Source organism: Salvelinus alpinus, chromosome 16, assembly GCF_045679555.1.
Source record: "Salvelinus alpinus chromosome 16, SLU_Salpinus.1, whole genome shotgun sequence".
In the NCBI taxonomy this organism is placed as follows: domain Eukaryota; kingdom Metazoa; phylum Chordata; class Actinopteri; order Salmoniformes; family Salmonidae; genus Salvelinus; species Salvelinus alpinus.
Window position 1 is genome coordinate 11,667,611 of NC_092101.1, and position 14,687 is coordinate 11,682,297.

Genomic DNA, 14,687 nt, shown 5'->3' on the forward strand with positions numbered 1-14,687 from the left:
TGTTATGTTCTGCCTTGTGATGTGTAGACAAGTGTTGCTAGATTCAGTCATGGTGGCTTTCTAGTTACATTTCCACTTAAACTACTATTTATTCGCAATGACTTGGTAGCTTATTTGCTCATTAGTTGTATCTTATTGTAGAAAATCCACATTTTGTAGAACCAATCAACCCATTTTCTGGTGTTCTCCCTCCTCCATAGTGGCGGAGCATGAGATAGAGGAGGGTCTGCGAATGCCAGATGGGGACGAGAGCGAGCCCTCCGCCATCCTCTTCGTGCGGGAGCTACCTCACTTGCGTAAGAAGGACGGCCCGAAGCGGCTGGCCCAGTACATGGATGTGACGGCTGATGGCCTGCTGGATACCGAGGCTCAGGACCTCCTCTCAGGCCTCAAGTCGCGTCTCTTCGCTGCCTCGCCGGGCATCGTCAACCTGCACAGTGTGGAGTTGTGCAAGGGAGCCATCGAGCCCAGCTGCAAGGAGCATGCCCAGTACCTGGAGAGCCTCTGCGAGCAGCTTGTGTCCCAGACGAAGGCCTGCATTGCCAGGAGGGTTGGTGCTGGTTCATCAGTGGAGGCTGGTGCAGTGATGACGAATGGGGCAAGAGGAGGAGATGCAAGTCAGAGGAAGGGGGAAGAGGACAGAGGCTGGCTGCTCCAGGAGCTTAGTCACCACATGGCTTTGAGTGCCGGGAAGTGTTCGAGCGTGTTTCGCGGCAGGGAGGGGCTCCTTGGGAAGATCTGCCTGGCCATGTGGGAACACACCAACACCCGCCACGCGCCCCTGGTGGTGCATGGGCCACCGGGTGTGGGCAAGACAACGCTGCTCTGCAAGCTGGCACAGGAGATGCGAGGCCTCCTGGACCCCAGGGCTGTGGTGGTGGTCAGGTTGCTGGGGACGTCGGCAGAGAGCTCCGACCTGGGCCGTGTCCTCCAGAGTGTCTGTTTCCAGATCTGCTCTGTGTTCAGTTTGTCGCCTCCCACCCCAATAACAGCACACACGCGTGAGGACCTGGTGAGGTTTTTCCATGGCCTTCTAGCTGAGGTGTCGGAGCGAGGAGACACACTTCTTCTCATACTAGACTCCCTGGACCAATTGTCCTCGGCCACCCAGGGCCAGAAACTCCACTGGCTACCCAAAGACATCCCCCCCAATGTCCATTTGGTGGTGTCCACCGCAGATACAGGCTCTCCAGTTTTGGCTAACCTTCGGAGAACAGTCGAGGTGCCGGGAAATTTCTTTGAAGTAGAACCCCTATCATGTGACCAGGGTAGAGAGATCATGGATGCCTACATGAGGGAAGCGCAACGAAGCCTGACTCCAGAACAGTGTGAAGTGGTACTGTGTAGCTTTCAGCTGAGTGGAAATCCTCTGCATCTGAAGCTACTGCTGGACATGGCCAGGCGATGGGCGTCCTATACCCCCGTGACTGACCTGGCCCTGAGCAGTAGTGCACAGGAAGTGATGTCACAGCTACTCCGGGCCCTTGAGGAGAGGCATGGGAAGCAACTGGTTGGCGCAGCTTTGGGATATATCGTTTCTGCTAGGTGAGGTGTTCGTGTACACACACAGATGCACAGTCCACAGGAGGCTTGTGAGGGGAGGACGGCTCATAATAGCTGGAATGGAGTGAATGGAATGGTATCAAACACATATTTTTGATGTGTTTGATTCCATTTATTTCCATTCCAGCCATTATTATGAGCATGTCCTCCACAATTAATGTGCCACCAGCCACCTGTGACGCACATACACATGCCCACACACACCTGGTGCATTAACCGACAATACAACATTGATATTTCAATCAATAGACCACTGGAATATCAAGTCAGAGTCATACTTTAACCTGCAGACAATCCATATGACAAATTCCCAGATCAAAAGCTGACGTATTTTCCCCCCTTATCACAGGCTCATACATTGGGGTTAGAAATTAAAATCCATCCTTCTATTTATAATGATTTCTTTTTCAAATGATTATTACTCATTCTGTTCTCCAGGGGTAGTCTATCAGAGGCAGAGCTGCGTGATATCTTGTCCCTTGATAACAATGTCCTGGCTGAAGTCTACCAGTACTGGCTTCCCCCCAACCACTCCCTCATCCGCCTCCCCCCTCTACTGTGGGTGCGCCTCAGGCACGACTTGGGAGAACTCCTCGTGGAGGGACAGGCCAATGGCGTCACGGTGCTCGACTTCCACCACAAGTAAAGATCCTCTCTATATATCTTAGCCAAACAGGTTTAGGGGCTGGTGTTCCAAACCCAGATTAAGCCAATTTCTTTTTGCTGAAAATCTATTTTAATCATGTAGATTTTCCATTGAGCATGCTTCCAGTTCAGTAGTAGGCCTAATCCATGTCCGGGAAACCGGACAATACTTCTTGTATTGATCTGCTTATGGCAGAACTTCCAATCCTGTACTTTGTCTGTGCAATTTAATATGGTAATAGGCTGTTGACTGAAACTGTGCGAGAGAGGTACCAGAGGTCAGGGCAGCAGGCTGACAGACACAGGGTCCTTGCTGAGTACTTCTTGGGTAGATGGAGCCAAGGCCGATTCAAAGCTGTCCTCCTACCTCCACTGACGACCACATTGGACGCTGACCGCAAGGTAACAGAATGATGGGATTTCAGTTCAGTTCCTATGATGACATAGAATGGCACCTCAAAGAACCCTTAGATGTGTTTTCAATAACAATTGGTGTACTCCTCTAGTCATTACAGTGTAAAATACAAGGGTCAACTCAGATAGTCCTTGAAGCCATTTTGTTAGCTATTTAGCAGCCTTATTGCTTGGGGGATAGAAGCTGTTCAGGAGCCTGTTGGTGTCAGACTTGATGCACCGGTACCGCTTGCCGTGCGGAAGCAGAGAGAACAGTCTATGGCTTGGGTGGCTGGAATCATTAACAATTTCCCTGGCCTTCCTTTTACACTGCCTGATATAGAGGTCCAGGATGGCAGGGAGCTCGGCCCCAGTGATGTACTGGGCTGTCCGCACCACCCTCTGTAGCGCCATGCGAACAAGGCCGTAGCACCTCAACAGAGTGCCGGCCATGATTTGCAAACCAAGTGCAAACTGATTTTACAGGTAGAATCGCGCGAAAATGTCTGCAGTCAGACGTCCACCAGGGTGGTCAACTAAAACAGACTTCCCCAAACAAACGGCAGATGAATGGTAGATCAACATTCGGTGCGGTGTGTGTGTGTGGTCCATTTGAGCTGGATAAAGGTCTCTGACCCTCAGGGCCTTTTTAGAGGGAGCACAATACAAATTAAAATATCACAGTAAATAAGAACTGAAACTAAGGAAGAAAAATTTATAGAAATGCACAAGAGGGGCCTCCCGGGTGGCGCAGTGGTCTAGGGCACTGCATCGCAGTGCTAGCTGCGCCACCAGAGTCTCTGGGTTCGCGCCCCGGCCGCAACCGGGAGGTCCGTGGGGCGACGCACAATTGGCCTAGCGTCGTCTGGGTTAGGGAGGGTTTGGCCGGTAGGGATATCCTTGTCTCATCGCGCTCCAGCGACTCCTGTGGCGGGCCAGGCGCAGTGCGCGCTAACCAACGGGGCCAGTTGCACGGTGTTTTCTCCGACACATTGGTGCGGCTGGCTTCGGGTTGGAGGCGTGCTGTGTTAAGAAGCAGTGCGGCTTGGTTGGATTGTGCTTCGGAGGACGCGTGGCTTTCGACCTTCGTCTCTCCCGAGCCCGTACGGGAGTTGTAGCGATGAGACAAGATAGTAATTAATAGCGATTGGATACCACGAAAATTGGGGAGAAAAGGGGCAAAAAATAATAATAATAAAAATAAAAAAATTGCACAAGAGGACATGTTTTCCACTTAATCAAATGGACGGTGCTTTTGATACTGCCTTGAAGCTAACCGGATGTGTTTCCATAGTGAAAATGTTTCCGCGGGTTAGTTGTGTCGTGTTGAATCATTAACATACACCTGTCTACTCTCTCCCCTGGCATGTTGCCAAGGTGCCCCCTCAGCCCCTGTGGTTCGCTGAAGGAGTGGCAAATGTCAAAAAGCTGCAGGAGCTGCCCTACCACCTCCTCCACGCAGGCCTCTGGGAGGAGCTGCGCCAGGAGGTCATTGGTAAGGCCACATGCCCCAAGGGAGTGCAAAAGTCAATGGTGGGAAGAGCCAATACTGGCAGACAGACTTTGCTGATTTGAATTCTCTTATTGTTGATGTCAGGAAGTTGTCTTACTGTGTATGATGATGTCATATTACGAAGTCTACCTTTAAGCTGCGCCTCTTCGCCCCACAGGCAGTAGTGAGTGGCTGTACTGTAAGACTCTGACCTGTGGCGTGGCCAGTGTCATTGAGGACCTGACCCTCTGCACCGAGCTCATGGACTGCCCCGAGACTCAACTGATCCGAGACACTTTCATTCTCCTCAAGCCCACCCTGGACTTTCTAGATGGACAGATGGGTCAGATGAGTCATGGTTTATCGTAGTCGAGTGTTACATGGTCAATTAATGCATGTTCTGTTGGGTTTAAATCTGTCCGGTTTCAGATAAAGTAGCTGGATCCCTATTTCACATATTTATGAGCGATGCAACAAAAAAATAATTCATAGATCAAAAGAGAATGAGTGCTAACTGTAGGGTAGGTTATTGATGATTCTAGTCCCTCTGGCTTGGAACCAAAAACATTGACATTATACTTGGTTGGGTGATACTGTATCAGGAGAGCCTTCTCTTCACACTGTCTCACCAACCATCTCACTCCGTTCTAATACTGTTCCCTCTCCAAAGACCCCTCCCTCTTCTACACAGAGGTCTTGTCCAGGCTCCACTCCTTCGCTGAGATGTACCCTTCACTGATAGGACGACTCTGCTGCCAGTGTCACGACTGGCTCTCGTGCTGTCCCGACCCCATCCTTGTCCCCAAGTGCGCCTTCCTCCAGCCTCCAGGGGGAGCGCTAAAGACAACGCTCGCTGGTTTCCAGAAAGGTTTGTACACGTAGTGTAGGATTCGCCTGTTCATTGCAATTGAGCCCGGTAGTAGGATGAAGTAGCCACCAGATGCTGATCTAAGGTCAGTCTGTATTTCTCATCTCCAATGGTTAAAGTTAGGATATGGCATGGGTAAGCTGATCTTACATCTGTGCTTAAGGACAGCTTCTTATCTGTCTGTCTGAAGGGGTCACAGCTCTGGATATTTGCCCAGAGAGAGGGATCCTGCTGGCAGGCTCAGAGGACGGGAAGGTGATTGCCTGGGACCTCAATGATCTAGAGGTCATCCAAACCTTAGTGGGACACACAGGTGAGGGCGAGCGTGTGTGTGTGCGTGTATTTCTAAGGAAAGGTATTTGAGTTTGTAAATAATCACTGTCAAGCGTATCCACATTCTGCTTATTCTTGCAAATTCTTTCTCTGTGTGTCTACTTATTTATGCTCTTCAGCTAAGGTGCTATCCGTGAGAGTGATTGACAGTGGCGCTCACTGTCTCTCATTGGCTGCTGACGGGAGTCTGAGGAAGTGGAGCCTGCTGAGTGGCAGGCAGCTGTACTGTACCCAGGAGGCGGTGTCCATTAACTCCTTACCTTCCACCACACACATCCATGTGTCTGAGGAGAGGGGGCTTGTCTTCACCCACTCTGGAGGCCAAGTATGACATACATGTGAAGGGGTTAATTGTCTTCTATCAAATACATTTTCTTTGAGGAATTTTCCTTCAAATGCATCTTTTCAATCATTCTGTTTCCAACCTTTTTTATATTTACAGTATGTACTCCCCCAAATATTATCATCTGCCCTTTAACCAAAGTAACGCTTCTGCTTTACCTGCAGGTGAAAGTATGGCATCTTAACACAACAGAACTACTCTTCCAAGTCAAAGATACCGGTGTCTCCATTATTCTTGGATTTTTGAACGGAATGGTCGTCTCCCTCTCAGACGGAGGACTTGTCACATTTTCCCACCCCTCCGCCGAGGACAAGACAGCGCAGATACATTTGGAAAAATCTTCACATAGGTTGACCCTGACGGCAACCCTTACACTGCAAAAACATGGCCGACTACTTATAGCATCAAAGGAGGGCTTCCTATATCAGGTACAAATTGTCTAAACATGTCCTGTAGGAGGATGATTCAATTTCCTATAGATAGACTGTATTTCTGATTTTAATGGCATAATTGGTTTCTCATCGCATTCTGTTCGACCATCTGTCATTTGTAGGTTTCCAGCACTGAACAGGACAGACAGTCACAGTGGACTCTGAGACAGACAGTCACAGAGCTTCCAGTCTGTGCAACCTTCCTCTCCGCCTCAGATGACGAAAGGATACTTTTGGCAGGTAGCAGTACTACAGTACAGGAGGACCTTAGTGTCAATGCCATTCATGGGGTTCCTCCTATGTAGCCTACCTCTGTGTCTCTATGGTTCAGTGGGTTGGAGTAGAGTTTCATTCCCATATGGGCCACATACAGTGCATTCGGTAAGTATTCAGACCCCTTTACTTTTTCCACATTTTGATACAATACAGCCTTATTCTAAAATGGATTTAAATCGTTTTTTTCCCTCATCGATCTACACACAATACACCATAATGACAAAACAAAAACAGTTTTTTTGAAATGTTTGCAAGTGTGTGGCTGTGTGCTTAGGGTCGTTGTCCTGTTGGAAGGTGAACCTTCACCCCAGTCTGAGATCCTAAACACTCTAGCGCTGGTTTTCATCAAGGATCTCTCTGTACTTTGCTCCATTCATCTTTCCCTTGATCCTGACAAGTCTCCCGGTCCCTTCTGCTGAAAAATATCCCCACAGCATGATGCTTCCACCACCATGCTTCACTGTAGGGATGGTGGCAGGTTTCCTCCAGAAATGACACTGGGCATTCAGGCCGAAAAGTTCAATCTTGGTTTCATCACACCAGAGAATCTTGTTTCTCATGGTCAGTGTCCTTTAGGTGCTTTTTGGCAAACGTGCCTTTTACTGAGGAGTGGCTTCCGTCTGGCCACTTTACCATAAAGATTGGTAGAGTGCTGCAGAGATGGTTGTCCTTCTGGAAGGTTCTGCCATCTCCACAGAGGAACTCAGGAGCTCTTTCAGAGTGACGGGTTATTGGTCATCTCACTGACCAAGGCCCTTCTCCCCCGATTGCTCAGTTTGGCCGGGCGGCCAGCTCTAGGAAGAGTCTTGGTGGTTCCAAGCTTCTTCCATTTAAGAATGATGGATGCCATTTTGTTCTTGGGGACCTTCAATGCTGCAGAAATATTTGTGTACCATTCCCAAGATCTGCGCCTTGACACAATCCTGTCTCGGAGCTCTACGGACAATTCCTTCGACCTCATGGCTTGGTTTCTGCTCTGACATGCACTGTCAGCTGTGGGACTTTATATAGATAGGTGTGTGCCTTTCCAAGTCATGTCAAATCAATTGAATTTACCACAGGTGGACTCCAAGGAAGTTGTAGAAACGTCTCAAAGATGAAACAGGATGCACCTGAGCTCAATTTTGAGTCTCATAGCAAAGGGTCTGAATACTTATGTAAATAAGGTATTTCTTTTTTTAAAATATAAATTAGCAAAAATGTCTGAACCTGTTTTCGCTTTGTCATTATGGGGTATTGTGTGTAGATTGATGAGAAAAAAAACATAAGGAATCCATTTTAGAATAAGGTTGTAACGTAACAAAATGTGGAAAAAGTCAAGGGGTCTGAATACTTTCCGAATGCACTGTATAGCCTGGTCCTAGATCAGTTCATGCTGTCTTGCTGACTTTTTGACTATGGGAATTAGCAAGACAGCACAAACAGATCTGGGACCAGGCTAGGCCACATATACTGAATGTGTTTAACTGTAAAAGTGTCTGGCAAATGACTATTATATACAGTAATATTCATATCATTACAGGCTGTGAGAGGACACTGGTCCTTTTCCATAGAGAGTCCGACTGTGTCCAGAGCTTCCTGGATCTGCACCATGAGGACACGGTGTTGTGTGCCTGTGTGTCGAGCGACAGCAGAGTGGTCGTCTCGGGCTCTGAGGACCAGACAATACGGGTCAGTACTGGTTTATTGGTACACATGAAAATGATGCACTTGTATACAACTTGTTTCTAGACTGTAATGTACTTATTCATATAGATGGCAAGTCACATACTGGGCTTATTCAAAGAAGTCACTTGTTCCCAATGACGAACTTTGACCCAAATATCTTGATCCCAGATCTGTTTGTGCGTTTTTGCCAACTTCTATGGTCATTGGTATAGCTGCAACGTTGATGAAACATCCCTAGATAATGTGGCCTTGTGAAATCCTACGTTTCTAAATTGTGCCCCAAATATACACTGAGTGTATTGAGTTGCATCGCCAACGCTTCCCACAGTTGTGTTAAGTTGGCTGGATGTCCTGTGGGTGGTGGATCACACGGGATACACACGGGAAACTGTTGAGCGTGAAAAACACAGCAGCGTTGCAGTTCTTGACACAAACCGGTGCGCCTTGCACCTACTAGTTGCCAAGACGGCACAAACAGATCTGGGACCAGGCTAACATTGATCCGCTCGGCTTTTTACAGGTGTGGTCTATAACCACGGGAAACCTCCTTGACTCTTTCCTTGGCATGGATGCCCCTGTCACCACTCTGGCTCTGTATGAGGGCACTGTCGTCTCCGCCTCCTCCTCAGCCTACTACCTGAAGCTGTGGCATCTGCCCTCACCCAACGACCCTCAGCAGAGACCCAAAGGCTGTATTCCAGCCGGATGCCCTCAGGTTGCCCTCACTAAAGATGGCGACACGGTGTACTATGTTAGAAACATAGGCCAGAAAGAAGTGATTACATGGAATTGTCACACAGGTAAAAATACATATGTGCACCTTATGTTTGGGTGAAAAGTATGAACTACGTGAAAATTGTCAAGCAAAAGTTCATAGGGATATATTTATCATAGAGAAAGAATAAGAAATAATGTTACAAATGGGAGTGTATAATGTGAACCTAGAGGGGCTAACGGACATGTCTCATTGTATGTTTTCAATATCCACATGCAACACGGAGAATAATTGCTTGCATTTGACAATGGGGGTTCTGTTAAAGAGAATCTCTCTCCTGTTTGTCTCAGGCTCTTCCACTGACACCATGGCCGTCTCTGCTGAGGTGTGCTGCCTAGAACTGGCCCAGCACAAGAAACTCCTCTTCTGTGGCCTCACGACTGGCACGGTCCTCATCTACCCCCTAGCCTTCCCCAAAGAGACCCTGTGCATCCCACCTCCTGAGACCCTGCCCACGGTGCGCTGCATGGCCATCGGCGGCCAGGAGAAGCACATGGCCGTGGCCTACGAGGACTCAGTGTGTCTGTTCGAGATCACGGCCAGGGACAGTTTCCCCAGCGTGGAGGGGCCCGCCGCGAGGTTTGCCCTCTCCCTGCTCCACTCGCCCGTCTCCTCCATGGCACTGCTCCCAGACTGTAGGCTGCTGTACGGGACGGCCTGCGGGGAGGTCTGTAGCATGATTGGCCTACGTTACCCATAATGCTGTGTAGGCCTACAAGATATTTGGTTTTAACTTAGTAAAGATGTTGCTGAAGCTAACATTGTGTTCTGTCTCCTTATTAATATAAGGTCACCATGTACGACTTCAAGTCCACCTCAACCGCCACCCTGGATGGCCACCGCAGCAGGGTCAACTGCGTGACGACCAGCAACTGGGGGACGCACGCCCTGGTGGGCTCAGAGGACGCCGTGCAGAGGCTGTGGGGGCTGACCCCCCTGGTACTGGATCACACCATGGAGTACAAGGTCAGAGGTTAAAGGTCAACGGTCTAGTCAGGGAGAATCTATTTTTCAGACACACCTCAGATTGACTCATTGACATAAATGTGTTTGTACCTTTTGAAATACAGGGGTTCTTGTTTGAAGGGGTTCTCTGTGCAGCGTTCTCTGAGAGTGACAAGCACGTCTTCACTGGATCACAGGATAGAACTATTAAAGTCTGGGATGTTGCTAGTGGTATGTGCTCACTACATTTCTCTATTTGAGTTTTTTTGAGAATTCTACATTGTTTACTGCTATTGGGAATAAATGTTGCTCGCTACTATTTCAAACCATATCTCAAACCCATATTGGTATACACAAATGAACACTAAATATTGTGTATCCTTTTTTTGTCCCAGGGAGTCTGTTATTTGTCCAGTATGTCTACGCTCCTGTCACCAAAATGTTGACCTACAGGAATGGCTTCGTGGCAATCTCCCAGCTGGGCTACGTCATCAAGGAAGGATTCCGCTGCCCGGATGATGTCTGTCCGGAATACAACCCACTCCGGAACGTCAACGCACACTACAGGGTCACGTCCCGGCAGAAGAGTGCAGACAGCCCTCACAGCGTCATCACAAAGATCCCTGAGTACAATCCTGCTCAGTTTAACTTCATGGCCCTGATGCTCAAGAGCAAACCCTCTCACTCATGCCAACTGTTGTAAGGAAACTGACATAACATAACAGACATAGTGTCAATTGTAGAGATCTAGCGTCATATAAGGTTCTAAGGTGTGCTCCTACTGTATACAGTAAGTTGAGTTCAGTTTCCCACACTGAATTATATGAAAATAGGGGCTATGTATGTCAGCTCAATTCACTTGCTTTAAATCAGCTATGCACATTACTTATTAGAAAACATTCTGTGAAATGTAGGGATTTGTATTAGCACATGTTCATCACATGGCACGTAGAGATGACAAATATATGCCGTGATTATGTGTAAAAGCATCAATATATAGAACATTTAAGGGCTAGTTGCTGTACAAAGCACACATATACACTGAGTGTACAAAACATTAGGAACACCTGCTCCTTCAATGATATAGACTGACCAGGTTAATCCAGGTGAAAGCTATGATTCCTTATTGATGTCACTTGCTAAATCCACTTCTCATGGAAATTACCACCAGGGACTCAGTCAAACATTAAATTACTCCTTCTTTATTATCAGCAAGCTGGAGAGGTTCCAACCAACTTAATGCACCATAGTACATGTCGGTCGGGAGCTCTGCCGGGGCAGTCCCGTTAGTTCTCTTATAGTTATATTTGCATGATTTAGCTTATTCATAATTAATTAATCATTAACGTTTGGTTCATGCATGTGACCGACCAATACCTCACAAGGCTTCTTCTCGCCAAGCTAAGACGTTGAAACTGAGATTCCCCTTTCGGTTCTCAAAGCAATGTTCTGGGCATACAGCCAGATTGCTTATACTGATTGTGAGGATCCTTCCCAGGCACGATCAATCAGTCAAATTGGTTCTTAGAAAAGCACAAACCATAAAATGAATTCCTTCACACACTTAAATCAGTGTGAATGAAGGGGAGGAGAGAGGTTATATAAGGATTTTTAAGCCTTGAGACATGGATTGTGTATGTGTGCCATTGAGGGTGAATGAGCAAGACAGAAGATTGTCTTGCCTTTGAACGGGGTATGGTAGTAGGTGCCAAGCTCACTGGTGTGAGGGTGTCAAGAACGGCAAAATTGCTGTTTTTTTCATGCTCAACAGTTTCCTGTGTGTATCGAGAATGGTCCACCACCCAAAGGACATCCAGCTAACTTGACACAACTGTGGGAAGCATTGGCGTCATCATGGGCCAGCATCCCTGTGGAATGCTTTCGACACCTTGTAGAGTCCATTCCCCGACAAATTGAGGCTGTTCTGAGGGCAAAAGGGGGTGTGTCTCAATATTAGGAAGGTGTTCCTAATGTTTTGTATACTCTGTGTAGAAAGGTTCATATATTGTAGAATGCTAAAATAAAATAATCTGACATTTCCTGTTGTTGGAAATCATATATTTAATAATTTATGTCTTTGCCTTCCGGCTTGCAATGAAAAACCCAGCGACAATTAAAATCAGAGTTTCAATAACATACAAAAATCAAGGTGTACCACACAGTGCTCTCTTGAACAACCTTTTGACATTAAAGTAAAGAGATGCACAGTGTGTACAGACTACTTCTGTTCAAAGTTGTTGCTAAACAACTCCAATGGACCAAGAGGGCCCTCTCATTTGTTATTGAAGTCCCAGGAACAGGGTACCAAACATTGCTCTCTAGTCTTTCTCTAGTGAAGGAAGGCTCTCTTCCACCATCTTGTTTTCCCCTCTGTTGGGCCTTCTTCATGCGAGACACCTGGCAAGATGCCAAAGTGATCATACACGGCTTGCAAGAAAAAGACACAAAAACTTGGTACATGATGAGAAATAAGGTTGGTCAATCTACAAACATGCCTATAATCACTCATATTTTCAAGTCCTTTTGAAAGCACCGTCTTTCTGTTTATTTAGAAAGCATTGCCTTTCTTTTTTTGTATAGACAATTTACCCCAAAAAATCATCTTTAACATAACCAACATATTACACGAAAAACACACATGCAAAACACAAATACATATTTAAATGATATGCTTTTTCATGGTCATGATTATTTTAAGTGTCCTTAAAGAAACACAAGACTCGTTCCCATGTCTTTTTGGAGTCTGTATTATTTTTCTCCAGCCTCTTTGCTAACACGATTTCATGCAATGTCTTAATCAACATGTTCATCCACTCCGTGAACACTAGCTCATTAGAGCTTTTCCAATGTAAAGCATTGCCTTCCTGTTCTCTGTGACTTGTGTAGCTTCCTATGTGTTTCTGCTTGTTCTCAACTGAACTTATACTGTATATCTTGAAATGTGATTAAATATATTATTGGAGAGCTAATCTAATTGTGTTTTTTATGGCCCCTCTGCAGCTGACAATTCACTAAAAATGTACATGATATAATTGTATACATTGTATATTTGTACATGCCATCTTCTTACTGGTCCTACATACAGTTGATTCCTAATGACTTGAAATTGACATTTGTTGCCTTAACTGGGGCATAAAGACATCCAGAGCAAGTAAAAACAAATATATTTAAATTGGGACTGCTAAATTGTATTTCACTCGAAAGGGATTTGCACTTGTCTGATCTGCACTTCTCCGGGATCGACTATGTTTGGAATATCTAGCCAAGCAAACTAAACATGTTTTTCCCAATCAAATTCAAATGTGAACTACTGAGCCATGTCTTACCTCTAAGCAGAGCAGACCCACGGTAATCCCTCCATTAGGAAGAGGTTCTGTCTCCCCCACCACACAACCTTATCCAGGCAGCCAGCGGTGTACACGCTCGCCCCTGCCGAACTCCGCTCCATACTCTGGGCCTCATAGCCACACATGGTGTTGAACACTGTGAAAATACAGTGGATATAACATTCGTAAGCGTGACTGTTGGGTGTGCAGGATTTTGTTCCGGCCTTGCTCTAAAACCCCTGATTCGGATACAAAGCCAACTCATGAATTATAGTGAATAAACTTGATTTAAACATTTCCAGGTTTACACTGCAGTTCCGTCATTCTGTTCTATGATAGTAGGTTGTGCTAAATTGCTCTTGGATTCTGCTAATACAGGAAGTATTTCAGCAGTCCGCTCTCCATTGTTCTGTCAGTATGCAGTGCGTAGTGTTGTGGTCTATTTCTTCCAATTTCATTATCATAGCAAAGGTTGTTCCCAAAGGTCATTTATATACTGTAATTATTTAGTAATTAGTACATTATTCATGATTAATGTGATGCCCCTCTCCCCATTAATGATCATGTTATAATATAGTAATATTTTCATTTAGCAGACTCTTTTATCCGAACACACCAATACACAAATACTCTGTATATGACGCCCATAACGAAATCAAATCCACAATTCTAGTAATTATATTTGTACGGCCAGCACCATGCTCCAACCAACTGAACCAGAGTGATTAACCTGTTTCAGAACAAAGTCAATAACATGTTTCAAGTCCAAATCATCAGTCCTCTCCAAAACCTGAAAGAACATCAGAAAACATCTCAGTGATCTCTGATACCTACAAGCAAATTCATTTAATTTTGGTGAAACTTTTATTCTAAAATGGTGCCATGCAGAGAATTCAATTCTGCGTTTGGCTTTGCAGGGGATGCAATTCTCAGCAAAATACCGTCTTTCAGGGTCCTAACTTTACCTTGTCAGTGAATAGGAATCCAAGCCCTGCAGCTGCAGTCTGCAGGAGGATTACCACCAATATCCTTAAAAACTGACAACAGAAATTATATTTCAACCTTGTAGTAGGCTAGGACAGTTGCAAGACATGATGGCATTATTTACTTTCTGCAATCACCATAAAGACAACTACAGTGTTGAGATAATTACAGGTACTACTATTTACCATCATCTTTCTATGGCTTTCTAATATACATAAAGCAATATTGTATGTATGGCTAGGTCACAGTGATATTGTAAACAATGGTCTCAAGCAAGGAGCGACTCACTGTCTTCAGTAGGCAGCTTCGATTGTGCAATGATCCAAAACATCCAAAGAAGGTGAATCTAAACATTGAGGCAACGATGATCAGCAAGATTGCTGGGTCAGTCGTCAGTGTCCACATCTGTGGCAAAACACACACACCTAATTATTAGTCGCCCATCATTGAGTTTATTTTGCCATTGAAAATGTACATTTCACTACCTATAATTTAGATTGATGCCTGACTTTTCTCTTTGGCAACCTTGGCATAGATTCCTACTGCTATAAGAACAGCACTGGATGCCTGGGAAAAGGAATGTTAAAATCATTGTCATATGTACAGCATGCAGTTATGTTTACAATCTTGTATCACAGTATGTCC

General features: G+C 45.8%; 1 protein-coding gene across 1 annotated transcript; it reads left to right on the plus strand.

Annotated features, from left to right (window-relative positions):
- The first annotated feature begins 7 nt into the window (after nucleotides 1-7).
- Nucleotides 8-12,672, plus strand: nwd1 (NACHT and WD repeat domain containing 1). Its single transcript, XM_071344789.1, has 16 exons — nucleotides 8-1,545; nucleotides 2,002-2,205; nucleotides 2,451-2,610; nucleotides 3,979-4,096; nucleotides 4,272-4,436; nucleotides 4,764-4,961; nucleotides 5,152-5,274; nucleotides 5,414-5,619; nucleotides 5,802-6,065; nucleotides 6,218-6,308; nucleotides 7,867-8,015; nucleotides 8,533-8,812; nucleotides 9,078-9,454; nucleotides 9,577-9,753; nucleotides 9,858-9,963; nucleotides 10,128-12,672. The coding sequence occupies exons 1-16, from the start codon at nucleotides 233-235 to the stop codon at nucleotides 10,433-10,435; spliced, it is 4,239 nt and encodes a 1,412-aa protein (XP_071200890.1). The 5' UTR covers nucleotides 8-232; the 3' UTR covers nucleotides 10,436-12,672.
- Nucleotides 12,673-14,687: the final 2,015 nt, after the last annotated feature.